Here is a 23,215-nt window from a genome sequence, read left to right as displayed (position 1 = left end):
GAACTGGTGCTGCGTAGCCACTTACCTGTCCGTGCACTGTGGTTCATAGTGTTTCAAGGGCTGAATAACGTCAGCGTAACACCAGGCTTCAGTTATACAGGAACAGCGTGTGTACATGGTGGGGTGTGGGATTAGACAGGCACCAGCTCACGCTGCTCTTACGAGCTCCATACACGTCACTGCCTCCTGACCCCTTGTAGGAAACATGGTCGTGCTTGCTTGAACCCATCCTGGTTCTGCAGCATGAAGTACCTGCAGTCCGCAGTGCTCCTGGTCCTGGAAGTACTACACAGGGAAACCCCAAATGGGTTGGGATTACTTGGTAGCACAGGTTTTGTGATAAGCCGAAGCTACCGGCTTTGCTTTTAGAATTAACATATGTTAATCACTTGAAAGAAAATGAGTTATAAAAAATTAAACGTATGGGGTAGGAAAAGTAGAATTAATTTAGAAAATCACCACCAGTTTGACATTAATATTGCCTGTCTCAGAAGGAAAGTACCACAATGGCCATGACTTTGCCACATTTCTGAAAGCTCCTAAATTCAGTAATGTTACTCCTTCCTTCTGCTGTCTTGCATCCCAGAGACCGCAAGCATTTTCAGGGCAGCTGTGTTTCTCCTCCGTGTCATTTTCCTCTCCTATCTGGCATACTCTGTTTCACCCTGTTACTTCCTACATGCCTACATATCTGAGACCACTTGCAAGCATCAGGATTCAGTGTGGCATTTCTTTCCCTGCAGTGCGCTAATTGTGAAGTGAGGCCCTGGGCCACCTGTTGAAGAGTGTGATGGGATCCATGCGGCTAATTTGCAGCCGTTGAGAAGGGAGACTAGAGAGATTTCAGTTCAGATATGTCTGAGGTGAAGGATGGAGAGAAAAAATTGAATCAGAAAAAGGGTCTGTTTAGGCAGGATGGAAGATTCCTCCTTGTGCAAAAAGTTGGCTAGCCTCATCTTAAGCAAAGATCTGTCAGGTGCATCTTACAGAACTGATCCCTATGAGTAGGTGGCTTTTTTATTTTGGGAAGGTTTTTCCTTTAATTTAAAAGGCCACTACCAATCAGTAGACACTTAAACTACAACTAAGAGCCAGTATATTAATATCTGAAAATAATCAGCATGTCACAAGTTGTTACATTTGTCAACATCAATAGGAAATACACAAACCTGTAGATTAAGTCCTGATGTTGAGTGTTTTAGGAGAAATTCTCTTCCTCTCGCATACGTCTCCACCTTTCACTGCTTGCTTTGACTCCAGTCTCCAATCTTCCTGACTTTACCAGCCATGTTCTGCTGTCTTCATAAGGCCAGGAGTCACCCGGGATACATTATGAAGAGCAATGGGGAGGATGAGAAGCAGCTCAGTGTGGTCACTTGGAAGATGTGACTACATGATTAGCTACGCTGTGTGTATAGCTCCACTGCATGACAGGTGAGGTCCCCTGCTTTGGTGTTTCCGTGCTCCCTGCAGGCTTACTTATTTGCAATTCCTGAGAAGAAACCACAGATCACTTACTGTAGAAGTCATACCTGAATCTTGTACAAACTAGCGCTATCTTGAGCCACAGACTGGTGATCACTCTGCCATTGCTTTCTCAAAGCCACATGGGTGGTCAGTGTCTGGGGGATTCTACCCATTTACACCTCCTTATTTAGGCAACTGGGCTCAAAGTCATATGTTCCATGTCAGAGTATGTGTCCATTTTTTGAAAATGACCAGTTTGAGCTTGATGGGTCTAGCCCTTATTTTACTAGGATAAGTTTTTATCTCATTTGACTCTTAAAAGACTCAGCACTGTTTCATAGGAGAACTCAAAAGCAAAGTAGTACAGTGTGATCAACAAAATGCAGGACAGATAATTTCCCTCCTGTTAGATGGGGTTTGTCAAACTGCAAGGCATCCTCTTCCCACTTTTCCTGTTCTTTGTGGGATATGAGAGTAAATGTTGAGGGGAGCAGTGCTTTGGTGAAGTGGTCCAAAAGCATCAGGATGAATCTGAGTTACAGGCATGTTACTTGTGGAGGGCTAATTTTGCAAAGTAGTCTGCTCTAGTGAAGACTTACGTGACTTTTGTTCTGCCCTTTCTTGAGACCTGGCTTGGTTATTTTACATAACAGACTCCAGTGGTTTCTGTCCCTGACCTCTTAACTTCTCCAAGTCCAGAAATCTGATGGCTTCACCATTACCAGTGCTTTCCATGGGATCAGTCTTCTGCATCTCGTGGCCATCCCACCACCCACCTCTAGAGAGATATATAAGAATTACTGCAGGGAGGAGAGACTTCTAAAATTCCAAATCTGACTTTTATGGAAGCCCTAAAATCTATACAGTACCCAGATAATAATTTTAATAGTGCTGCCGAAGTGATTTTTGCACATTAACCAGCTGTGCCTCAGCATTCCTTTTCTTCAGCCTTCTGTAGATTTTTTTTTTCCCCAGTTTCTACTTCTAAAGTTTGAGAGTACACAGGATCTATGCTGAAACATCTAGCACAGTACTGCTCTGAAAAACAATGCTAAATTAAATAACGCAAATACCATAGAGTATATAAGCTCCCAAAAGATAATCAGACTGATGGCAGCAAGAATTTTCTACCATTCAAAATACTTTTCTGAGGCAATTTTGGATAAAGGTATGGATGGAATCTCTGACGATCATGACTGCTATGATGTAAAGCCTCTGGGTAGAGTCCGGTTCCTTATTCTTTTCTGTCTGCTTTCCTTAGGGATATTACCTCAGGAAGGCTCTCTTGGGTTTGTGTTTCCTTAGGTAGCCATGACAGGCCAGGATGGTCCAGCTGGTGGCCTGTGAGATGATTCTGTTGGTATTTACCTTTGCTTGGGGAAAAGCTGCCACCAGATTCACACAGAAGGAGGGAGGCAGCTGGAGATGTGCCTGCTTCTGCATATGGGTCTGTTGTTAACACTCTGAATTGCTATTTCTTTTCTTTGGCTTGTAAAAGGATCCCAAAACAGATGTCTGGGACTTGCATATCTGAAAAACATTAGTCTTCCCTGAGGCATCCCCCTGCCCCAAGTTTAGTATGTCTTTTTATGAACGACAGAGAGGGCATCTATAGATAACCAAGACTGGGCCCATCAAAAATGCAGCACATCAAAGGGGATATGAAACTTGACTCCTAGAGGAACCAGTCTAGCTTTTACTCTTTCAAGTTGTGTAGGAGAATTAAAGCTCTCTTCTAATTGGATTACTGTGTCCAGTTTTGGGCCCCCCAGTTCAAGGACAGGGAACTGCTTGAGCAAGCCCAGCAGAGAGCTACCAAGATGATCAGGGGACTGGAGCATCTCCCTTATGAGGAAAGGCTGAGACATCTGGGCTTGTTCAGCCCGGAGGAGAGAAGACTGAGCGGGGATCTTGTCAATACTTATAAATATCTAAAGGGTGGGTGTCAGGATGATGGGACTGGACCCTTTTCAGGGGTGCCCAACGCCAGGCCAAGGGGCCACGGGCACAAGCTGGAACACGGGAAGTTCCCCCTGAACATGAGGACAAACCCCTTCCCTGTGCGGGTGCCAGAGCAGGGGCACAGGCTGCCCAGAGAGGCTGTGGGGTCCCTTCCCTGGAGACATTCACCCCCCGCCTGGACACGGCCCTGTGCCCCTGCTCTGGGGGTGCCTGCTCATGCAGGGGGGTTGGGCAAGATGATCTCCAGCTGTCCCTTCCCACCCCTACCATTCTGTGATTCTAATTGGGCTAACAATCCTCTTACGCAATCAGAATGGGCAGAAATCTGCTTTGTGTCATTTTTGTTATTCATCGTAAAAGATCTGCAAGTTCTGGATGTAGAACTTCAGCAGTGCCTTTGACACATTCTGTTGAAAACTCTTGGAGGACTAGGTATCCAATGGCAGTGAGCAACAGTTAAGAACAGAGTTTTTCAGGATGCTTAGCTTCTCGTTGTCCCTGAAATTAAGAAGTCTGTGGCATATTTGCAGCAAATCTGTGACAGAGCTGACCTTTGTCCACAGAAACAGTCCATATTGCCAGCAGAGGTCCTCAAAAGGGAGGCTGAATTTTGTGCCCAGTGCATGTCCCAGGCATATTATTGCAAGTATAATACTGCGCATGTGAACATGCTGGAGCCTTCTAGTTCATACCTTACTTTTTAAAGCATGTCTCGTTCCTAAAGCTGCTATCCAAGCTGAGGCTGCTACCGCCCAGGCGGTGCTTGTAAAAGGGGATGGCCAGAGAGAGAGGAGAGAGACAACGGAGGCGTCCCTGTGGCTGCAGCTGATTGTCTCTCCCTGGGGTATTTATAAGCTGCATACTGGTGGGCAGGGGTGGGCAGTTGGCTTGCTGTGACCTTGGGAACTGGGGAGCCTGAGCAGCATTCCTGGGAGCCATGTGAGCCGGACTGGCAGGCGCAGCTGCAGCCAATGGGAGGAGACCAGCACTGGCTGCTCAGATTGAGTTTCACTCCTGTTGCTTGAGATTTTTTCCTCTTTCTCTCCCTGTTGTGCTTTTCGTCTTTGTTTATGGGATTGGACGGGCGGATGTGCTGATGGAGTCCTAGCAAGCAACAAACTTGCGTAGTGGATTTGGGACTTCAGTGCTGAGCAACCACTTCTTGCAATTGCCTACCACAATTCCAGCCCCCTGACGTGACTGGGCTTTTATGGCTCCAAGCCTTCTGAGTGCAAAACCCGCCCTCCTCTATTAGGGCATTTTATGTTGTGTTCTCTTTTATGCACTTCCTTTTAGCTCTCTTTAGAGGTTAGTGTATGAGGCTTTTTAATGCATGAAAGATGGGTCAGGACCAGACAAAGCAACAGATAGAAAAAGGACTCCATCTTTACCAGTCTAATCAGACCGAAAAGGCCCTGCGAGTCTGGATGAGGGTTTTGGAGAAGTCTGCGGATCCTGCTGGCAGGTTTCGGGTGTTGGGTTGCCTTATCACTGCTCATGCAGAGATGGGCAGATACAAAGATATGCTGAAGGTAAGGCTAACTGGAGATGAATGCATGCTGTTGTGTCGCACCCACTACGGAGAGTGGCTGGAGATGAGTATGTGAAATCAGGGGGGTTATTCTGTGTGTAGCAGAACACACCAGCTATTGAATGTATATTGTGAGCTGCTGTAATTGCTGTGTAGACCAATACCTCCAGCCCACAAGACACACAGAATACTACTTTTCATTGGGTCTGGTCCCTTAGGATTCCCAGGTTATTGAGGTTCTCCAGTTAATCATGGGGACCTTTCCTGATTCATTTCCCACACAGAGGCACACTGTGTTATCAAGCTTCAGAAAAAGGTAAGAAACAGGGCCTTGGCTCCACTTAAAGCTGTTTACTGTGCCTATGTCAGTGTAAAAAGAGATCTCCAAGTGGACTCTGTAGAATAAGCAGCAGTCTTGCGGAAGCATGCCCGTTACCTTTTTGTTCAGCTGCTGTTTGATGTCTAACATAGATCTTGCATTGTTTTTTATTGCAATTATTTGTTTGCAAGGGGGCCAATTAAGAGGGGAAACAGGGAAAGAGGATGCTTTTTTGGCGAGGGGCTTGAGAGATGTTCTAGGAGGGGTCTAACAGTTGAGGTCAGAGAGGGGCTCCCCGTTGTCAGGACAGCATAGAAGAAAGAAGGATATGGGGCTTGATGGAAGAGTGGTAAAAAGAAGCTGCAGTTACATTTCAAGAGCATGAGAATAAACGTGTTTGATTAAATGAATAAAAAGAAGCTGATGTGTGGATCTGAGAAGTAACAGGATGCATATAGAGAGTAGCAGGCAGTGTTTGGGAGGGTGACTCAGAAATCTGGAAGACAGGGCAAGCAGATGTTGTAATAGTCTCAAGAAACTATCCCAGCCTGAAATAGGGTCTTCCTAAAGGGCCTTGATACCCTTATCCTGATGTTTTTGGTTGCTTCTTACTAGATTGGTAACTATTCAGCATTTAGCACAACATGAAGGGGGTACCCACATCTCACTGAAGTTTTTTGTGGCTCTGTTTAGAATGGGGGGGCAGCACGTCTTTATAGTAAATCCATGCTCATGCCAAAGCCCTATCTTAAAAGAAAAGAGGAGTATTAATACACTTGGAAAACATTTGCAGAAAAACAATTCCGATAAGTGATGTAGAATTAGGTAGTGACAGAAACGACAGACTGATTCGGGAAGGGAGAAGCAAAAAAGGTAAGATGTGGCTACCTGAGTGGAATACTGAAGGCTTCACAGAAAACAAGAAATGGGCAAAGGAGTGGGCTCTGTATATCTGAAGCTTAATTTGTTACCTAAGAAAAGAACAGAAAGTGGGATCAGAGTATGTAAATTTTAGTTCTTCCCAGTATTAGGAAGGAAAAATGGCTTCAGTCAAACTGAAGATTTTACACCGTGAGTGATCAAAGATAGAGGAAGGAGGACTTTAGCAATAAACCATTGAGACAGGAAGTAACAGGAGAAAAGGGGTCAGAATTAAAGGCATGAAATTAACTGTGATTTAAGAAGGGTTAGGATGCTCAACCACTTTTGGAGAGGAAAACTACTTCACACCAAGGAAAGAGGCTGTGGCAATCAGGAAATAATGAAGAACTTGTACAAAGGTAAGGGAACATGGGGAAGCATGAGCTAATGCACATTACTGGGTCCGTGTAGCAGCTTTCCTAAAGCACCAGGGAAACTCGGAACATATATGCCCAAACATACACAATTTATGGTTAGATTGTTTTGGTTTGTTTTTTTTTTTATTTGGGGAAGAATGTAAAATGTTCTGGTAGCTTAAATTATTATGTTGCCACTATGCAAAAAGGTAGTAATTGGTGCCCATGGGAATTGTTACCCATAAACCTAACTGATTATCTCAAATGAAAACACACACTGAGAAAATTGCTAAATACTCACCTTTGCTACTTGTATTAATTCAAGCCAGCAGTATGCTTGGTTCGTCACAAAACACAAAGGAGTCACTGCCCAGAAGTGTTTGCAGTCTAAAAGAAAGAGACTTCAAATCATTTAAGAGAACAGTATGCAATGAATCCTGAAGGTTATAGAACAATAAAAGTCAAGACTGCAATTTGTTAGTGAAAAACCCTGATGAAAGAAGTAGCTTGCTTACTTTTATTAATAGAGTACTTTAATATCTTAAGAATTCCAGAGAAAGTGGAATAAATTGAGTGAAAGAAAACTGAGTTGCATTGTGTCAGACATTTCCTGCTTCGCCTGCTTCTCTTTAGAGCCATTTAATAGCTCTTTTCCCACTAACCGCCAGCCTAGTTCATCTTCCTTCTTAATCTTGAGGGTGCCAGAGCAGTGGCAGAGGCTGCCCAGGGAGGTTGTGGAGTCTCCTTCCCTGGAGACATTCAAAACCCACCTGGTTGCATTCCTGTGCCCCCTGCTCTGGGTGTGCCTGCTCATGCAGAGGGGTTGGACAAGATGATCTCCAGAGGTCCCTTCCCACCCCTGCCATTCTGTGATTCCTTGCCCCAGAGACTGTGTGGGGAGAGAGAGAAGTTTCTTCAGAGTGCTTGTTGGCCTTTTAAACCACCAGATAACTGTGCAGTGTGTACAGTGCTTCTGAGTCTGTGCTGCTGGACTCCTCTGCCCTGCTCAGAGATGAGCCACTTCTCCGGCACATGGTGCTACTCTGGGGGTGTTTGAGCTGTATTTAAATAAACTACACAATTTTATAAAACGCTGTCTTTTCTACTTAAAGTTTGCAGTGGTACAGATTGACACAGCACGGGAGCTGGAAGACCCGGATTACCTTACAGAGAGCTACCTGAACCTGGCTCGCAGCAATGAGAAACTCTGTGAATTCCAGAAAACAATCTCTTACTGTAAGACGTGCCTGAACATGCAGGGTACCACTGTGAGCCTACAGCTGAATGGCCAGGTGAGCCTCAGCATGGGCAATGCCTTCTTAGGCCTCAGCATTTTCCAGAAGGCTTTGGAATGCTTTGAGAAAGCTTTACGCTACGCACACAACAATGATGACAAGATGCTGGAGTGTCGAGTCTGCTGCAGCCTTGGGAACTTCTACGCCCAGATAAAGGTGCGGTAACCTAAGGGACGGAAGGGTGATTGTCTTATGGATTCAGGAAAGAGTTGGAAATGGTGTGAATTTCAGCTTATTTCTCTGCTATAGAAAGTGAAGTACTGAGCATTGTAAGCTAAAATCTCCTTTGTAAAATCATCATTGAGTATTCTCCTTCACCATAAGGATGGGAGGATTAGTATAATGTTTATATAGCACAGTAGAAGCAGCTGTGAATATTCCTTTGTCTTGAAAAGATCAAACTTAGCTTCAAAGAAGATCACATCAGAGGAGGTACCGTCTGCATACAGGACTGGCAGGCAGGGCTCAAGGATTCTCTATTTCTACCACTGTTGCAGGCAAATAGCTATTTATATGAGCAAAACCAGGCAGGATCTGAGGGTGGGGGTGATTTGCCAGTTCTAACTTCTATTGTGAACAGCAACAAATAGGTTTTCCTCATAAAGTCTTGATTTTTGTCGCTAATGGAAGACTCAACAACTAAAGTGTTGAAAACTATCAGTAAACTTCCCTCATTATACCAAAAATGAAGGTCATTGTGCTGGATACTTTTAAGGTACAGAATAAGAAGAGAGAAAGCAGTGGTTTCCTTTGTGCATCTTGGAGAATTAAAAAATATGAGGACTTTTTCATTTCTGCAGTCTCACATAACTTATTGAGAATGGTTTTAGATATTTAGATAATAGTTTTACATATTGTAAAATAAAATTTATTTCTAAAATGCTTTTAATGCAGAGGTGCTTAAAAATAAAAATGTTCTATTATTGCTTATTGTGGATTTGCTGAGGCCATGATTTTCTCTTCATGTTTCCTCCAATGATGGATAACCAGCCTCTTGGAGATCCTGACTCACCATATGGAGAACACAAGGGCTCCACGTAGATGTTGAAAGCAGAGATGATGTAAGAGCAGAGAAAGTTTTCAGCCTTTGGTTATAGAGGATAAATGGTTCCCGCAGAATAAAGCTGACGGCGTACTACATAAAATCATTTGCTGTGTCGTTGCCCCAGTGTCCTGAACCCAGATGATAATATGAATTCAGTATATGGCAATTCCGTCTTCCACAATTTGACATCCAGTGAAAACATCTAGTGAAATACAGCATGTGGAAGAGGAGCAGCAGGAGTTGGAAGCTGTATAGAAATCTGCTAGCTGTTGCAGTGTTAGTAAATAAAAAGTGATTGCTTTTTTTTCCTTTTTGCTTTATTTTTGCTGTAACTGCTATCTGCCTGCTTGTCTGCCTTACAGGACTATGAGAAAGCCTTGTTCTTCCCATGTAAAGCAGCTGAGCTGGTGAATGATTATGGAAAGGGCTGGAGCTTGAAGTACCGTGCAATGAGCCAGTATCACATGGCAGTGGCCTATCGGAAGCTGGGGCGCTTGGCAGATGCCATGGACTGCTGTGAGGTATAGGGTGCAGGCAGATGCAGAGCTGTCAGAGGTCTCTGCAAGGGGATCTTTCCTACAGGACTGGGAGGAGGAGAGAGACCATGGCATTCATGCGTGACTCTAGATGTTCCTGCTGCCTCCCAGTATTAGAGCTGTGATTTCAGTAGCCCAAGGGGCCTCAAAAGTTTGGGTCTATGAATGGCCCCTGGTTTGGGAACATGTGATTAAGAATTTACTTGCCATAAAAAGATGATGTGATGTCTTTGGAGCTGACCTTTTGGTGGCTGGACTGCAGTCACAACCCTGCTGTTTTGAACCAGGAACAAGCTCTTTTACTGACCAAAGACAATTTCTTTCAGGAGTCCATGAAGATTGCCCTGCAGCATGGTGACCGGCCTTTGCAAGCGCTGTGTCTGCTGTGCTTTGCAGATATCCATCGCAGTCGCAAAGACATGCAGGTACAGCTCTTTCCTGCCAGGAAGGACAGGGACAGAGGGGATAGCAAGAAGGTGTGAAAAGCAGGCCATAGCAAAACGTGTTTTTCTCCCTGCTTCTGCAGACAGCCTTTCCTCGGTATGATTCCTCCATGAGCATCATGACAGAGATTGGAAACCGCCTGGGCCTGGTCCAGGTGCTGCTAGGAATGACTAAGTGCTGGATGATCCAGAAGGAGCTGGACAAGGTCAGTTGCAAACTTGTTTCTAAAGAAGCTTGTTAGACAAGATTAGAGCACACCATTTTTTTTTCTGAACCACACCACCATCAAAGCGACTAGAAACCTGATGGCCTTGGTTCTACCAACAGGGTCTGCGGCTTGTTTCTCCAAATAGTCCCTCTTAGCCAGAAGTTTGTTACTAACAGTGTGAACATCCATTCTGAGTCATACTAACTTACAGAATTGTCTTATTAGTCAATCCTGATGACTTTAAGCACTACACTGAGAAACCAGCTCTGAGGGAAGGAAGCCTGCTCCTGCCGTTGCAGGCAAGCAGCTTATGCTTATGCTCTGAAATAGATTCCACTGCCTACTTTTTAGCTATATGACTAAGCTCATTGTTCTGATAGTGATGATGTTTAGACAGTTCCACAGCTCCACCGTGTGCTTTGCAGACAAACATGGCATCAAATTCCTAGACAAACTTTGAAGGTATATAAGCTGTGATGTGAAAAAGAAATGAGAGCAGAAAATCACTTGTGAATAGACATCTGGTCAATGTGGTACAGAGGGACGTTGTTACTTATTTTGAAAATGCTTAGGCAGTGTATGTGTGTTAAAATCCAGATTGCCCTAGATGCAGCTGGAACATTGCTGGGCTGCAGAATGGGATGCTCAAAGGTTAGCTTTGAACTAGTGCTGAACAACCTGGAATGCCTTCACAGTGCCACATCAGGATGCTGGTTTGGGTGTAGATATGATGAGGACTCACTCTCACCACTCATATGAGAGACAGAGAATTTCAGTTCTGTTGCTGTACGCTTCTGTGGGAGAACTTATCTTGGGCCGCATACCTCCGGGACACAGGGCTCTACCCACCCTGGGGACAGTGATGCACAGACATCAATATGATGGAAACAAAATGTCCGTCTATTTGGCTGCGTCACACGCTTATATAGCTCTTGCGGTTCCTGTTCCTGCCACTCCTATGGGGAGGAGTCTATCTTTCCGTCACAGCCCGTGATCTTCCGGTCGCCGATCCCTGTCTGTTCCCCTACATCATTCAGATGAAGCATCCTAGATGTTAGGAAATCAAGTACGTGTCTGTCAGAGAAGATAAGTTCAAGGTGCTGTCAGCATCTGAGTTGCCTACAGCAGGGAATCATTTGGGTGAGATACACCTTACAATCTCAGTAAGTAAACACTACGTTTGCAATGGAAGAAGAAACTTAAAAACTTTGCTCAGTGTAATCCCTTCCCAGCCTCATGTCCCATATTCAAAAGAATGGGACAGGACACAGCAGGTAGGCCTCTATGTAAGAGAATATTCAGAGCACTCACCAAAACCCTACATTCACTGATCCCACATCCAGCCATTGCCATCCTACGATACCACAAGCAGTTCTCACCTGTGAGAACCTGGCAAGGGCTTTGTCCAGAGTCCTTGTCTCACCAAAACCCACAAAAGAAGAGAATGAATAGATGAATCTTGTATTCTGTTCCAGGCATTAGAGGGAAGTCTGCCCTGGTGGGTCAGGGACCTTATACCCATTGCCCCAAATGTGACCTCCTCAAATGTCACAGCCCTGAACACTCACGCAAGCCTGTTCCTCAACTTGCCAGTCCTAGTTTCCATTTCTCATGCTACTCATCCCAATATCAGTTACCTAATAAAGCAGTTTGCTAAACCCCCACTTGCAGATTCCTGTTCTTGTCCTAGCTTCCTCAGCCTTCCCATTCTCCTTGGCCAGTTAGTCCTTTTCCTTTCATTTGCATGTAGTCAATACTATTGCAGATCCTTGCAGACTGCTGTCAGAGCCTGCTTGCCCAAACCCTTGTGCAGTCTCATATTCCTGTCCAAGACAAACTGTCCCCATGGCTTCTCGGCATCTGTTCCCCCATGCCACATGCTTCACTTTGATTCCTAGTCCCGGTCATTAATGTCAGGGTTTTCCAATACACAGTCACTCTTCCTAGGCACAGCTCTCTGTTATGTTCTACCTGTTAGCCTTCAATTCCTGCTTCCCTCTTCCAAGTTCCTTATCCTAGGCTGTTGCTGCCACCACAGGTCTAATGCCATCTCCTCTGCATTCAAAGTGCGTTCATTCTTTCCTCTCATCTGGTCCTCTTATTCTAGAATAGCAGTAACACTGAATTATAGGGTAAGAAATTTTATAATGTTCCTCCTGAAAACTACTGCATCACAAGGGAGACCTCTTCTTCCCCTTGGACACTCTGAAGCAGATCTCAATAGTTCCCGAAAACAGAAACTGATGAGCAGAACAGTGAGGAACACTCTGGCATCTTAGGGGAAAGTAGGGACTCGTTTGGCATAACAGCTGCTATGCTAAATACTTTCCTTCGGATTGAAAAAGATGGATAGCGTTACACTCCTACATCATACCATATGTAAGTAGGACAAAGTGAATATATGAAGAGCAGGGAAAAAATGGAATAGCATGGTGTGTTGGTGGTGCTGATCGCTTTCCTCCCCTCTTGTGCAAGTGAAATTGGAGTGGCCTGATGATTACTGAGCCTGTAGGGTAGGATGGGGAAAAGGCTTGTCTTGCTTGTGCTTCATCCCAACCCCAATGAGCATGTGTGACTGAGTTTAAATAAGCCTGTATTCTCTCTGCTCAGACACACCAGCCTCTGCCAACATCATACCCCTACTGTGCACTGTGTGGCTGGAACAGAAATGTAGCTCTTGGATTATTTGTGATCTTTCAGAAACCAAGCTTTTCTTATGGATGAACTTTTGGGAGGGGAGGGAAATCTGCCAGACACCTATCTTGCATTTCCAGGCTTGCACTGATGCTTGTTTATCCAAATTCTACTTTGTACCTCTTTACCTCTTTGTTTTAATAATTCCCACAGGGCATTCGTACAAGTCTGGGTTTGATATATCAGACTGAGAACTGATGATGCATGCTCTCCATTCACAGGCACTGGAAAGCATTGAAAAGGCACAGGAGCTGGCAGAGGGACTAGGGAACAAGGTAGGATCCTACAGCTTCTCTTCAGCATTGTCTGTAGCCTTCTGTCTGGCAACTTAAGCCAAGCATTGAAGTATCCAGACTTCTTATTGCTTATTAATGTGTCCATATTAACCAGTTGATGCTTGGGACTTGCTTTGTTGTGAAGTGTTTAGCTGTGGGCAGTTGCACAGATGATCATCAGTGTGCAAGTCTGAAAAGTGAGGGAGGAGTCACCGTGGGATAAAAAAAGGAGAATGGGAAGCAGTAAAAATGGGGTATGAAAGAAGCAGAGAACTAGTGGATTAGGAATCTCTTCTTGAAACATATTATTGCCCTGAACAGCAGCTGAACTGTGCGCTGGCTGGAGGCAAATGGAAGTGAAATACAGTGTATATCATGGATAGCTCAGGAAAACCATCTTGACGAAAGAGCTGCAGAGTGCCTCAGCCATGGTGTCCCCTTTTGTGATGCAGAGAAATAGGGTTAATAGCAGGAAGTGCTGAAAGACCAAATGTCCTTATAACCAATGTTATCACTTGGGCAGCTTTCTGTGCTGGTGTTTCTCTAGCTGCCTAATGGGGCCATAATGGTTTCGTCTCCTCCTGTTACTAGTCTGTCTTCACCTTGTTGTTCACTTTTCTTATGTTTTTGCCCTTCATGTGCAGCTTGGCCTGCTGAAGCTCCACTACCTTTGTGAAAGGATCTATCGCACAAAGGGGCAGCAGCAAGAATTGCGTGACCATGTAGTGAAGTTCCATGAATGCGTGGAGGAGATGGAGCTGTACTGTGGCATATGTGGAGAGTCCATTGGGGAGAAGAACAACCAGCTCCAGGCGTTGCCTTGCTCCCACTTCTTCCACTTGAAGTAATGAGCTGAAAGTACTAAAGATCTTTGTCATGCTATGAAGTCACAGGAAGGAACTGTTCATGCCCAGAGTAGGACAGTCCTATGCATGCTGTTCCCCAGGTCTTTGTCCTGCTTACCTGTGCCCTGCGGGATCCCATTGCAGTGTCCTTGAAGGGTGAGATTTAACCGTAATATCTGTCCTGCTCTCATTTCTGTCCTCTAAATGATTGCTCACTGATGTCCTTGCCTTGTAGGTGCTTAGCCCAGTTCACACACTCTTATTCAGTTCTTCTTGGGGAATCAGTTCTTCACTCCTGGGCCCATTTTGATTTTTCCCCTGAATCCCTCCACTTTCCCCATTGCCTAGAGGTATGCTGACGTGAGGAAGGTGTTCAGTCAGTTATTATGCTGCTGCCATGAAAGAAGTTAGCTGTACCATTTTATTTTTAGAAGAAACATGAATGTAACAGAACACTTAGTTCTGAAAATTAAGAATTTAAGAACGCAGCCACACAGTGACATCAAAATTAGGATCAAACTGTGGGGCCGTGAGGTGCTTGATGAGCTTTGGATGTGTCTCCAGCACTATGAAAACTTGTTTTTTTCTTGAGGAACATGCTGTAGTGCCGCTGCGGGATGTGTGGGAAAGAGATCAAACCTTTGACAGAGATGTGTGCTTTTTCCTACATTATGTGGGAATTATATAGCCCAGCACTGGGGAGTGGCCCTGGGGGACCCTCCCGCAGTCTGCGGTGCCCACTCCCGACACCACCTCCTCCTTTTGCAGGTGCCTCCAGACCAACGGGACCCGGGGCTGCCCCAACTGCCGCCGCTTGTCGGTGAAGCCCGGCTACGTCTGACCGCGGCGGGGCCCGGCCGGGGCCGCGGGACCCCCGGCGCCTAACGGGCCCCTCTTAGGCGGTGCCTGGTGGCCACCGGCGGCTGCGGGGCTGCGCTGTTGGGGGGGGATGAGGGGGTGTGGGGGGAGGACGTCCTCGGTTTCCTCAGCCTGGCCGGCTCGGCTCGGCCCCGCTTCTCTGTACGGGGATTGTCCGTAATAAATGGTACGGCTGCCAGAGCGCCGGGCCTGCCTCCGCCACTGGGCTCCGCGCCGGGACGCCGCGGGGGTCGCTGTGCGCCGCCGCTGCCCCGCACCAAGATGGCGGTGGCGCCATCACTCAGCACATTTGGCCGGTGGCACGTGACCGGCGCGGCGCTTCTCCCACCTCAGTACCGCCCGTCGGCAGATTCGGCAGATCCGCGGCGCCGCGGCGGGGCCGTGATCTGGCGGGGCGCCGAAGGGGGAAGACGGGGTGCGGGATCCCCCGAGCCTCCCGCCCAGCTGCCCCCTGCCCTGCTGCCGGGGCGAGGAGCGCGGAATCTACCGCCCGCAAACCTCCGCGCTGCGCGCTGACTGACCGGGGGAAAGATGGCGTCGGTGTGGGATGAGTCGGAGGTGAGGGGCCGCGGGGGTGCGGCGGCGGGGTGGCGGGCGGCGGGGCCGGGCCCGGGGTGACGCTGCCGTTGTGCCCCCGCAGGATGGCGTCGGCGAGGAGGTGCTGAAGATGTCCACGGAGGAGATCGTGCAGCGTACGCGTCTCCTCGACAGCGAGATCAAGGTAGCGGCGCAGGGCCGCCGGCCGAGCGGGCCGGGGTGCGGGCCTGGGTCCGGGTCGCGGAGCGGGGCCGCGCTCGGGAGCCCGACGCTGCTGGCGCTCGGCGGTGCGGGGGAAACGGCGACTAAAAGTAAGATGGGGTTAACTAGATCGAGATTTAGTAGGCTGAGGAGCAGTGAGCCGCGAGCGCAGGGCGGAAATAGTAAGAATAGTAAGTCGGGACCCCGGGGAAGGCGAGGGCACGATTGTTCTACAGAGCCTTAGTGCCGTGGGTGCGCAAGCCCTTCCAGCTCTCGTAGGCGCGGGGGAAAGGGGGAGCCTGTTCCACACCGTGAGCGAGGTGGCATCATCGGGTAATTCAGGTTGGAAAGGATTTCAGAAGATCTCTAGTCCAAACTCCTGCTCAAAGCAGGGTCAGCCGTAAGCCAGGCCGCTCAGGGTTTTATCTGGTTGGATCCTGAAAGCCTCTAAGGGCAGAGATTGCACCACTTCTCTGGGCATTTTGTGACACTGCTTGACTGGCCTCATGAGGATAAAGATTTGCTTCACATACAGGCCGGACCTTTCTTATTTCAGCCTTTTTTTCTCACCTGCTGACTGTGCACTGCTGTAAAGCGTCTGGTTCTGTTTTCTTGATATTTTCCCCACGAGTTCTCTTCCCCAGCTGAACAAGCCCACTTCCCTCAGCTACTTCTCACACGGCCTATGCCCCAGCCCCCTGGCCATCTTGGTGGCCTTGTGCTGAGCTCAGTCCAGTTTATCGACATCTGTGGTGTATGGGGAGGCCCAAAACCAGATAGAGTGCTCTGGATAGGATATAACAAGTGTTGAATAAAGGAGGCTGATTGCTCTTCTCCATCTGCTGGCTGCTCTCCTGTCAGTACAGCTCTGATAGGAATAAGTGCATCTTAGAGCACAGCATAATGCTCAGACATCTAGAGTTTTTAAGGGATAGTTTTTTAGAGAAGAGTGGATTTCCCCACTAAACAGAATCACGTAAGCCAGTTCAGATGTAACCAGTTCTCCTGAGACTATTTGGTGCTTTAGTGGGGATCAGAGACTGTTTTCACATGGTGTGACTAACGAAGACAGGGAGGAAAACGTGTGTGGGCATCAGCCAGATAGCACTGAGACACCTGTATTGGGTGCTTCAGTCTTGGTTGTAAATGTACTTACTGTTTTCTGGTGAGTGCAGAACTGCTTTTCTTATAGGTATTTTCCCTTACAGTTAGTAGAGTCACAGAGTGGTTTGAGTTGGAAGGGACCTTTAAAGGTCATCTAGTCCAATCCCTTTGCAGTGAGCAGGGATGTCTTCAACTACCTCCGGTTCAGAGCCCCGTCCAGCCTGACCTGGAATGTTTCCAGGGATGAGGCATCGACCACCTCTCTGGGCAACCCATTCCTGGTCTTCAGCACCCTCATTTTAAAAAAGTTCTTCCATATATCTGGTCCAAATCTACCCTCTTTTAGTTAAAACCATTACCCTTTGTCCTGTTGCAAAAGGCCCTACTAAAAAATGTGTCCCCATCTTTCTTTACAAGCACCCTTTAAGTACAGAAAGGCCGCAATAAGGTCTCCCCACAGCCTTTTCTTCTCTAGGCTGAACAAACCCAACTCTCTCAGCCTGTCCTCTTAGGAGAGCTGTTCCAGCCCTCAGATCATTTTTGTGGCCTCCTCTGGACTTGCTCCAACAGGTCCATGTCTTTCCTGTGCCGAGGGCTCCAGAGCTGGATGCAGCACTGCAGGTGGGGTCTCACCGGAGCAGAGGGACAGAATCACTTCACAGAATCACAGGCTGGAAGGGACCTCAGGGATCATCTAGTCCAACCTTTCTAGGAAGAGCACCGTCTAGACAAGATGGCCCAGCACCCTGTCCAGACGGCTCCTGAAGATGTCCAATGTGGCCGAGTCAACCACTTCCAATTATTCAAATGGTTGACTGTCCTCACTGTGAAAAATTTTCCTCTTGTGTCCAATCGGAATCTCCCCAAGAGCAAATTGTGTCTGTTCCCCCTTGTCCTCTCCATGTGACTCCTTGTAAAAAGGGGAACCTCCATCTTCTTTGTTCCCTCAACCTGCTGGCCGCGCTGCTTGTGATGCAGCCCAGGACATGGTTGGTCTTCCGGGCCGTGAGCACACATTACCAGCTCATGTCCAGCTTTTCACCCACCAGTTACCCTCAAGTCGTTCTCCACAGAGCTACTCTCCATCCCTTCATCCCCCACCCTGTACTGGTACTAAGGGTTGCCCTGACGCAGGTGCAGGACCTTGCACTTGGCCATGTTGAACCTCATGAGGTTCACATGGGCCCACTTCTCGAGCTTGCCCAGGTCCCTCTTGGACCTGTCCCTCAGGCGTGTCAGGCGCACAGCGCACCGCTCAGCTTGGTGTTGTCTGCAAACTCGTTGAGGGTGCTCTTGATCCCACTGTCTGTGTCATTAATGAAGGTGTACTGGTCCCTGTACAGACCCCTAAGGGACACCACTTGTCACCAGTCTCCATCCAGTGATTGAGCTGTTGAGGACAGTAGCAGTAACAGCCTCAGAAAAGTTAAAATTACATAAAGATGTAGGAATTTGAGTTTTCTGTCATGCTGCTAATACATGTTTTATTTCTTCTTTTCCTATAGAGAGGTTTTATATCTCATTGAAACTTAGGCTAAGGTTAATTCAAACCATAAATTACCAGTTATAAATTGAAAAAATGAGAGGTTCCACAGGGGTATGAAGGTGACCTTGTCACTGTGAGGTCAGTCAGACAGCAGACCAGGTTGATCCAGTGAAATAGTCTCCATCCTTGGAAGTTTTCAAGATTCAGTTGGGCAAAGCCCCGAGCAACCTCATGAGAGCCCATGGCTGACCGTGCTCTGAACAGGAGGTTGAATTAGAGCCCCCCTGCAGGTCCCACTCAACCTGAGTTGTCCTATGAGCCCACCTTCATTGTTTTCCAAAGGACCTCGCCATCTTTGTGGGGAACAAGTACTGGATGTTACTCCAGTGCTGAATGCTTTACTTTTAAGGAGAACAAAAAGTACTTTTCCCCTGCAAAGGCAGCTGATATGTTTGTTTCTCATATGTAGGTCTCAATATGTGTGGTCTTGTCAAACATAAAAGCTTTATAAAAATGGCACCTCTCTTTCTCTTTGTTCCACCGGAAGAAGTGGCGGTACATCTCTTTGCAAAGGTGCTGCTATTCCCACTGCTCTCAGTAGACAAAAGCCTCCGTTCTGCTCTTCCCCATTCATACTTTCAGTTTACTTTGGTTCTCTATGGCGATACTTTCAGTTTAGGGTTTTCTCTGACTGTTCTATGCCATGGCATGCCATCACTTCAGTGTTCTAGCACACAATCCTTTAAACGCAGAAAAACATAACTTTAAAATGGGTGCGTATACATGGATGCGTATAGATGGATACATGTAGATATGGACATATGTGTATATCTAGTTACCTGTGTATCCATCTATATTAAAAAGAGTTGCTTTATCTAGGTCATATCCTTCTCTAGGTCATATTGCAACCCTGTAAGCTGATGCATTGATCGGGCTAAGGTCATCCAGTGACACTATGAAGGAATTACTTAGGAGTATTGATTAGTTGGAGACCTGAATGGACTGTGTAGCCTTGATTCTTAACCAGTTTTGGCTCATTTGCTGGCTTTTCCTCTTTTGATACTACGTTTCCCTTTATACCCACTGTTTCCTCACTTATGTTTTCATAACTGTTTTACTTTTAGAATAATTAATTAATTTTATCTTGCCTTAGTCTCCTGATATTATTATTATCTCTTTCTTCTGTGTCCTGATTCCAGATCATGAAGAGTGAAGTGCTGAGAGTAACCCATGAGCTTCAGGCTATGAAAGACAAGATCAAAGAGAACAGCGAGAAGATCAAAGTGAACAAAACCCTGCCGTACCTTGTCTCTAATGTTATTGAGGTGAGAGCAGCGCACTCTTCTGCAGCAGTGTGAGAAGTGTGTGCAATATCGATCAGGAGAGAGAAGGGCAGGGGAGGTCTTCAGTAATTTGAGACGTGGCATATTCTCAAACTACTGGTTCTCCTGGAGCCAGGACTTTCAGGTTTTTCTTTTGGTTTTGTTTGTGACCTGGAAGTGCACATTGCTTGTCTCCTTCCTGTCTGGGTTGTTCCGTAGGTGTTGGCTGCTGTTCATCTGTATGTAATAAAGCCATCGGAGGGTGATGCAGCCTCACTTAGTGCAGACTTTGGCACATGAGATTTAGTATAGGCTGTCTGAAACTTGAGAGACAGCGAATGAAAAGTGGTGGCTCTGTTGCTACATTAAATTCTTTTTGTAAATCAGTAATTTTGCTGATCTGCTAAAAAATCTTGATAGTTTTCTATTTTTAGAAAAGGGGGTTGGTTTGTACTAGTGTTTTAGAACTTAATGAACTTAAGGCCTAATGTGAGCTGCTGTAGTGGGAGGAGAAATAGGTGCCGTTAGCTACTACTTTGTTCTGGGCCTTATAGTGTCTTTATGTGTGCTATTGTGTGCTGCTTCATGAGGAAAAGAAGAAATTAATTTTTATAGGAGGGCTTTAATGCTTTCAGGATTCTACTGCTGATGAATAATGGGAAGTTTTATTTCTCCTACTGCATGTAATTTAGACGCATTAATCCTGCGATCATCCTGCAACCTGGTTACATTATCATGAAATCTCTCACTCTGCTTTTCAGCTGCTGGACGTTGACCCCAATGACCAGGAGGAGGATGGAGCAAACATTGACCTGGATTCCCAGAGAAAGGGCAAGTGTGCTGTGATCAAGACCTCTACACGCCAGGTAAGAGCCTTGTGCCCAGCTAGGTGTGAGGAATGCTGAAAAGGACCTCATCCTAAGTATGGCTCATTTTGCTTACTTTGATTCCTTCCCTACAGACGTATTTCCTGCCTGTTATTGGGCTGGTTGATGCTGAGAAGTTGAAGCCTGGAGACCTAGTGGTGAGTGATGCTCTTGTGACTTGTAGATGTAACGTGGCCAGAAAATTGAATATATCGGCCCTTTAGAAAGGAGACAAATCTGTCCAGATTTCTCCAAGACCATTTATGTACTAAAATTTTAACAAAAAGGTATTATGGGTTCAGTCATATCCATAGTATAGAAAAGTAGGTGGGGAGGGGGCGTCTTTATACATACAACTAGGTGCTGAAAAATTCAGATATCACCTAGTAAGCTTTCTAAAACCGATCTTTTGTGTTGTAAGTTCTTTTCAAAATGTGCTGGGTTAGCTGTGGCATTGTCCACTGTGCCAGGCTGTGATTTGATAAGTTGCCAGTGTCAAAGCTGGTCCTGCATCCTTGAGGTCTAGTGAATCATCTTTGGTTGCATATTTACTAATTGCTATCTGAAGCCTGTTAAAAGCAAAGGACTTGTGTTTACAGGGAGTGAACAAAGACTCTTACTTGATCCTGGAGACTCTGCCTACGGAATATGATTCACGGGTGAAAGCCATGGAGGTGGATGAGAGACCCACAGAGCAGTACAGTGACATCGGGGGGCTGGATAAACAAATCCAAGAGGTGATACTCTATATTTAGTTTCTGGTCTAACTGAGGGCAACAGTCTTTGAACTTCAGCTCAGAACTTCAGCTCAAAGCAGGCAGCCTGGATCTGTGGAGTAGGATGGGTTTACGTATAAATATTTTCCTTTTCCTGTAGCTCGTGGAGGCCATTGTCCTGCCAATGAACCATAAGGAGAAATTTGAAAACTTGGGTATACAGCCGCCCAAAGGTGTCCTTATGTATGGGCCTCCAGGAACGGGGAAGACGCTTTTAGCTCGAGCATGTGCTGCCCAGACCAAGGTAAAAGGAACCTTTGAAAATATGTGCTGCTGTAGAATAGTACCTGAAAAAGAATTAAGAACACCTCCAAGGGGAGAGGGGTCATACATACAAACTGGTGGTACAAAGGCCAGGATTTTCTTGTCTGCTTGCTTGCTTTAATTAAGGGCTTCTCGTAGTACTCAGAACTGACCCTATTGAGAAATGAGGCACAGGATTCTCTTTTACTTCCCAGGCTACATTCCTGAAGCTTGCGGGTCCACAACTTGTGCAGATGTTCATTGGCGATGGAGCTAAGCTGGTACGCGATGCTTTTGCTCTAGCCAAGGAAAAAGCGCCTTCCATCATCTTTATCGACGAACTGGATGCCATTGGCACCAAAAGGTGAGGTGTAGGCCACATCACAAAGCTCTTGGGAGCTGCTTAGCAGCCCCCTTTGCCTGCCTGTGTGTGGGAAGCCAAGCTTAAAGCATGGCCTATTCAGAAACAGAGTGTAAAGCCAATTGCAGATAGCAGTTGCCATGATCCTTGGGCTCATGAGACTCAGAATCTATCTGATGGTCTCCTGCTGTATAGAACTGTTCCCTGATAACTGCATCAGGCACAGGGCGATGTTTACCCTCATTTACTACTTAGGCCTGGACAACCTTAGCCCCATTCAGCCCTAAGGACATAGTAAGACTTAGCTGCTGCTGACAGTTATTCTAGTCACAGGCCTCATCAAGGTAGGACTTCTTGTAGTTTCAAGGAGGAATTGGAAAACCTTGGCCAAGGAGTGTGAACTGCAGTCATTCTTTTTGTGTGACTAAAAACATTGGGGCAGGGTGGCCAGCTGCAGACTGATACTTTTACCCTTGTTTCTTCCTCAGGTTTGATAGCGAGAAGGCTGGTGATCGGGAGGTACAGAGGACCATGCTGGAGCTGCTTAATCAGCTTGACGGTTTCCAGCCCAACACACAAGTCAAGGTTGGGATCTAGCAGGGAGGGCTGCTGAGGTCCAGGGTGCTCTAGCAGGGGATGGAAAACAATGTCCAGGGAAGAAGCTTCGTGGATCCTTGGGGAGAAGAGGCCTGTCCTCCAGGTGCCTCAGACTGATGACCCTGCTTCTACTTAGGTGATCGCTGCAACCAACAGGGTTGATATCTTGGACCCAGCTTTGCTCCGCTCTGGACGATTAGATCGGAAGATTGAGTTCCCAATGCCTAATGAGGAGGCCAGAGCCAGAATTATGCAGATCCATTCACGCAAAATGAATGTCAGGTATGGACAAGGCATAGCCTGCTGGGGCTATGTTCGTCCCTCGTGATGGTACCTCAGAGCTGTGGAGCAGTAGGTGCTCTCTCTTGTTGTGAGCTCACTGTTGGGTTTTAAGGAAGCTCCATGCCTTGGTTTTTCTGTTTGGTATGTGTTCTCAGACTGTTTGGTTTTTTTTTTTTCCCCCTTCCACTCATGCCAGCCCTGATGTGAACTATGAGGAGCTGGCTCGCTGCACAGATGATTTCAATGGAGCGCAGTGCAAGGCTGTGTGCGTTGAAGCGGTAAGTATTGCTCTACAGCAGCCAGCACTGATGGGAGATGTGAAAGCTATTGTGGAGTAATTACTTCAAACTGATGTGGTGCTTGCATGCCCTCTCTAAATACTGTCTCGTTGGGCAGGGGATGATTGCCCTCCGCCGTGGAGCTACAGAGCTCACCCATGAGGACTACATGGAAGGAATCCTGGAGGTTCAAGCAAAGAAAAAAGCCAATCTGCAGTACTATGCCTGATCTCTGCCCAGTCAAGGTTGTGGCCTTGGCAGAGGACAGGACTAGATTGGACTGTAACACTTGGTTTCTGTCTGGAAAAAATAAAGCGTTTTTTTCCTCTGAAAACAAATCTGTGATGTGTTAGGGCTGTTGCCCTTGCTCAGTGGTTCTGCATCT

The 23,215-nt window shown here is 46.6% G+C and overlaps 3 protein-coding genes across 5 annotated transcripts in view; all 3 read left to right on the top strand.

Moving 5' to 3' along the window:
* CELF1 (CUGBP Elav-like family member 1) overlaps positions 1-7,799 on the top strand; it is a 67,590-nt gene extending 59,791 nt beyond the window's left edge. Inside the window, exon 15 of the mRNA XM_064462681.1 lies at positions 7,669-7,799. The gene's annotated coding sequence lies outside the window, so the exon portion shown is untranslated. The remainder of the gene's footprint in view (positions 1-7,668) is intronic.
* RAPSN (receptor associated protein of the synapse) lies at positions 3,503-14,838 on the top strand. 3 transcript variants are annotated; one of them, XR_010374722.1, is made up of 8 exons: positions 3,504-4,961; positions 7,669-8,007; positions 9,259-9,417; positions 9,759-9,857; positions 9,959-10,081; positions 13,000-13,053; positions 13,698-14,054; positions 14,667-14,754. XR_010374722.1 is itself a non-coding variant. In XM_064462700.1 (8 exons), the coding sequence occupies exons 1-8, from the start codon at positions 4,770-4,772 to the stop codon at positions 14,737-14,739; spliced, it is 1,239 nt and encodes a 412-aa protein (XP_064318770.1). In that variant the 5' UTR covers positions 3,505-4,769; the 3' UTR covers positions 14,740-14,838. The 3 variants fall into 3 exon arrangements, 2 of the variants coding, with proteins under 2 accessions (XP_064318771.1, XP_064318770.1); XM_064462700.1 differs by having other exon boundaries at positions 3,505-4,961; positions 13,698-13,897; positions 14,667-14,838; XM_064462701.1 differs by lacking the exon at positions 13,000-13,053 and having other exon boundaries at positions 3,503-4,961; positions 13,698-13,897; positions 14,667-14,838.
* A 281-nt stretch (positions 14,839-15,119) lies between these two features.
* PSMC3 (proteasome 26S subunit, ATPase 3) lies at positions 15,120-23,168 on the top strand. Its single transcript, XM_064462699.1, has 12 exons — positions 15,120-15,335; positions 15,418-15,498; positions 19,305-19,430; positions 20,189-20,293; positions 20,389-20,451; positions 20,893-21,030; positions 21,170-21,313; positions 21,528-21,676; positions 22,162-22,258; positions 22,407-22,552; positions 22,749-22,830; positions 22,949-23,168. The coding sequence occupies exons 1-12, from the start codon at positions 15,309-15,311 to the stop codon at positions 23,057-23,059; spliced, it is 1,269 nt and encodes a 422-aa protein (XP_064318769.1). The 5' UTR covers positions 15,120-15,308; the 3' UTR covers positions 23,060-23,168.
* Positions 23,169-23,215: the final 47 nt, after the last annotated feature.

The sequence above is a fragment of the Phalacrocorax carbo genome, chromosome 10 (assembly GCF_963921805.1).
Source record: "Phalacrocorax carbo chromosome 10, bPhaCar2.1, whole genome shotgun sequence".
NCBI lineage: Eukaryota > Metazoa > Chordata > Aves > Suliformes > Phalacrocoracidae > Phalacrocorax > Phalacrocorax carbo.
Note: the sequence above shows the minus strand (reverse complement) of the source record. Positions and strands in the feature narration are given on the sequence as shown.

Coding starts and splice junctions, on each gene's coding strand:
- PSMC3 (XM_064462699.1), top strand. CDS start 15,309: ATGGCGTCGGTGTGGGATGAGTCGGAG. Junction 20,294..20,388: donor TCAAGACCTCTACACGCCAG/GTAAGAGCCTTG, acceptor CCTTCCCTACAG/ACGTATTTCCTGCCTGTTAT. Junction 21,031..21,169: donor TGGATAAACAAATCCAAGAG/GTGATACTCTAT, acceptor CTTTTCCTGTAG/CTCGTGGAGGCCATTGTCCT.
- RAPSN (XM_064462700.1), top strand. CDS start 4,770: ATGGGTCAGGACCAGACAAAGCAACAGATAGAAAAAGGACTCCATCTT. Junction 4,962..7,668: donor GATACAAAGATATGCTGAAG/GTAAGGCTAACT, acceptor TTCTACTTAAAG/TTTGCAGTGGTACAGATTGA. Junction 10,082..12,999: donor TCCAGAAGGAGCTGGACAAG/GTCAGTTGCAAA, acceptor CTCCATTCACAG/GCACTGGAAAGCATTGAAAA.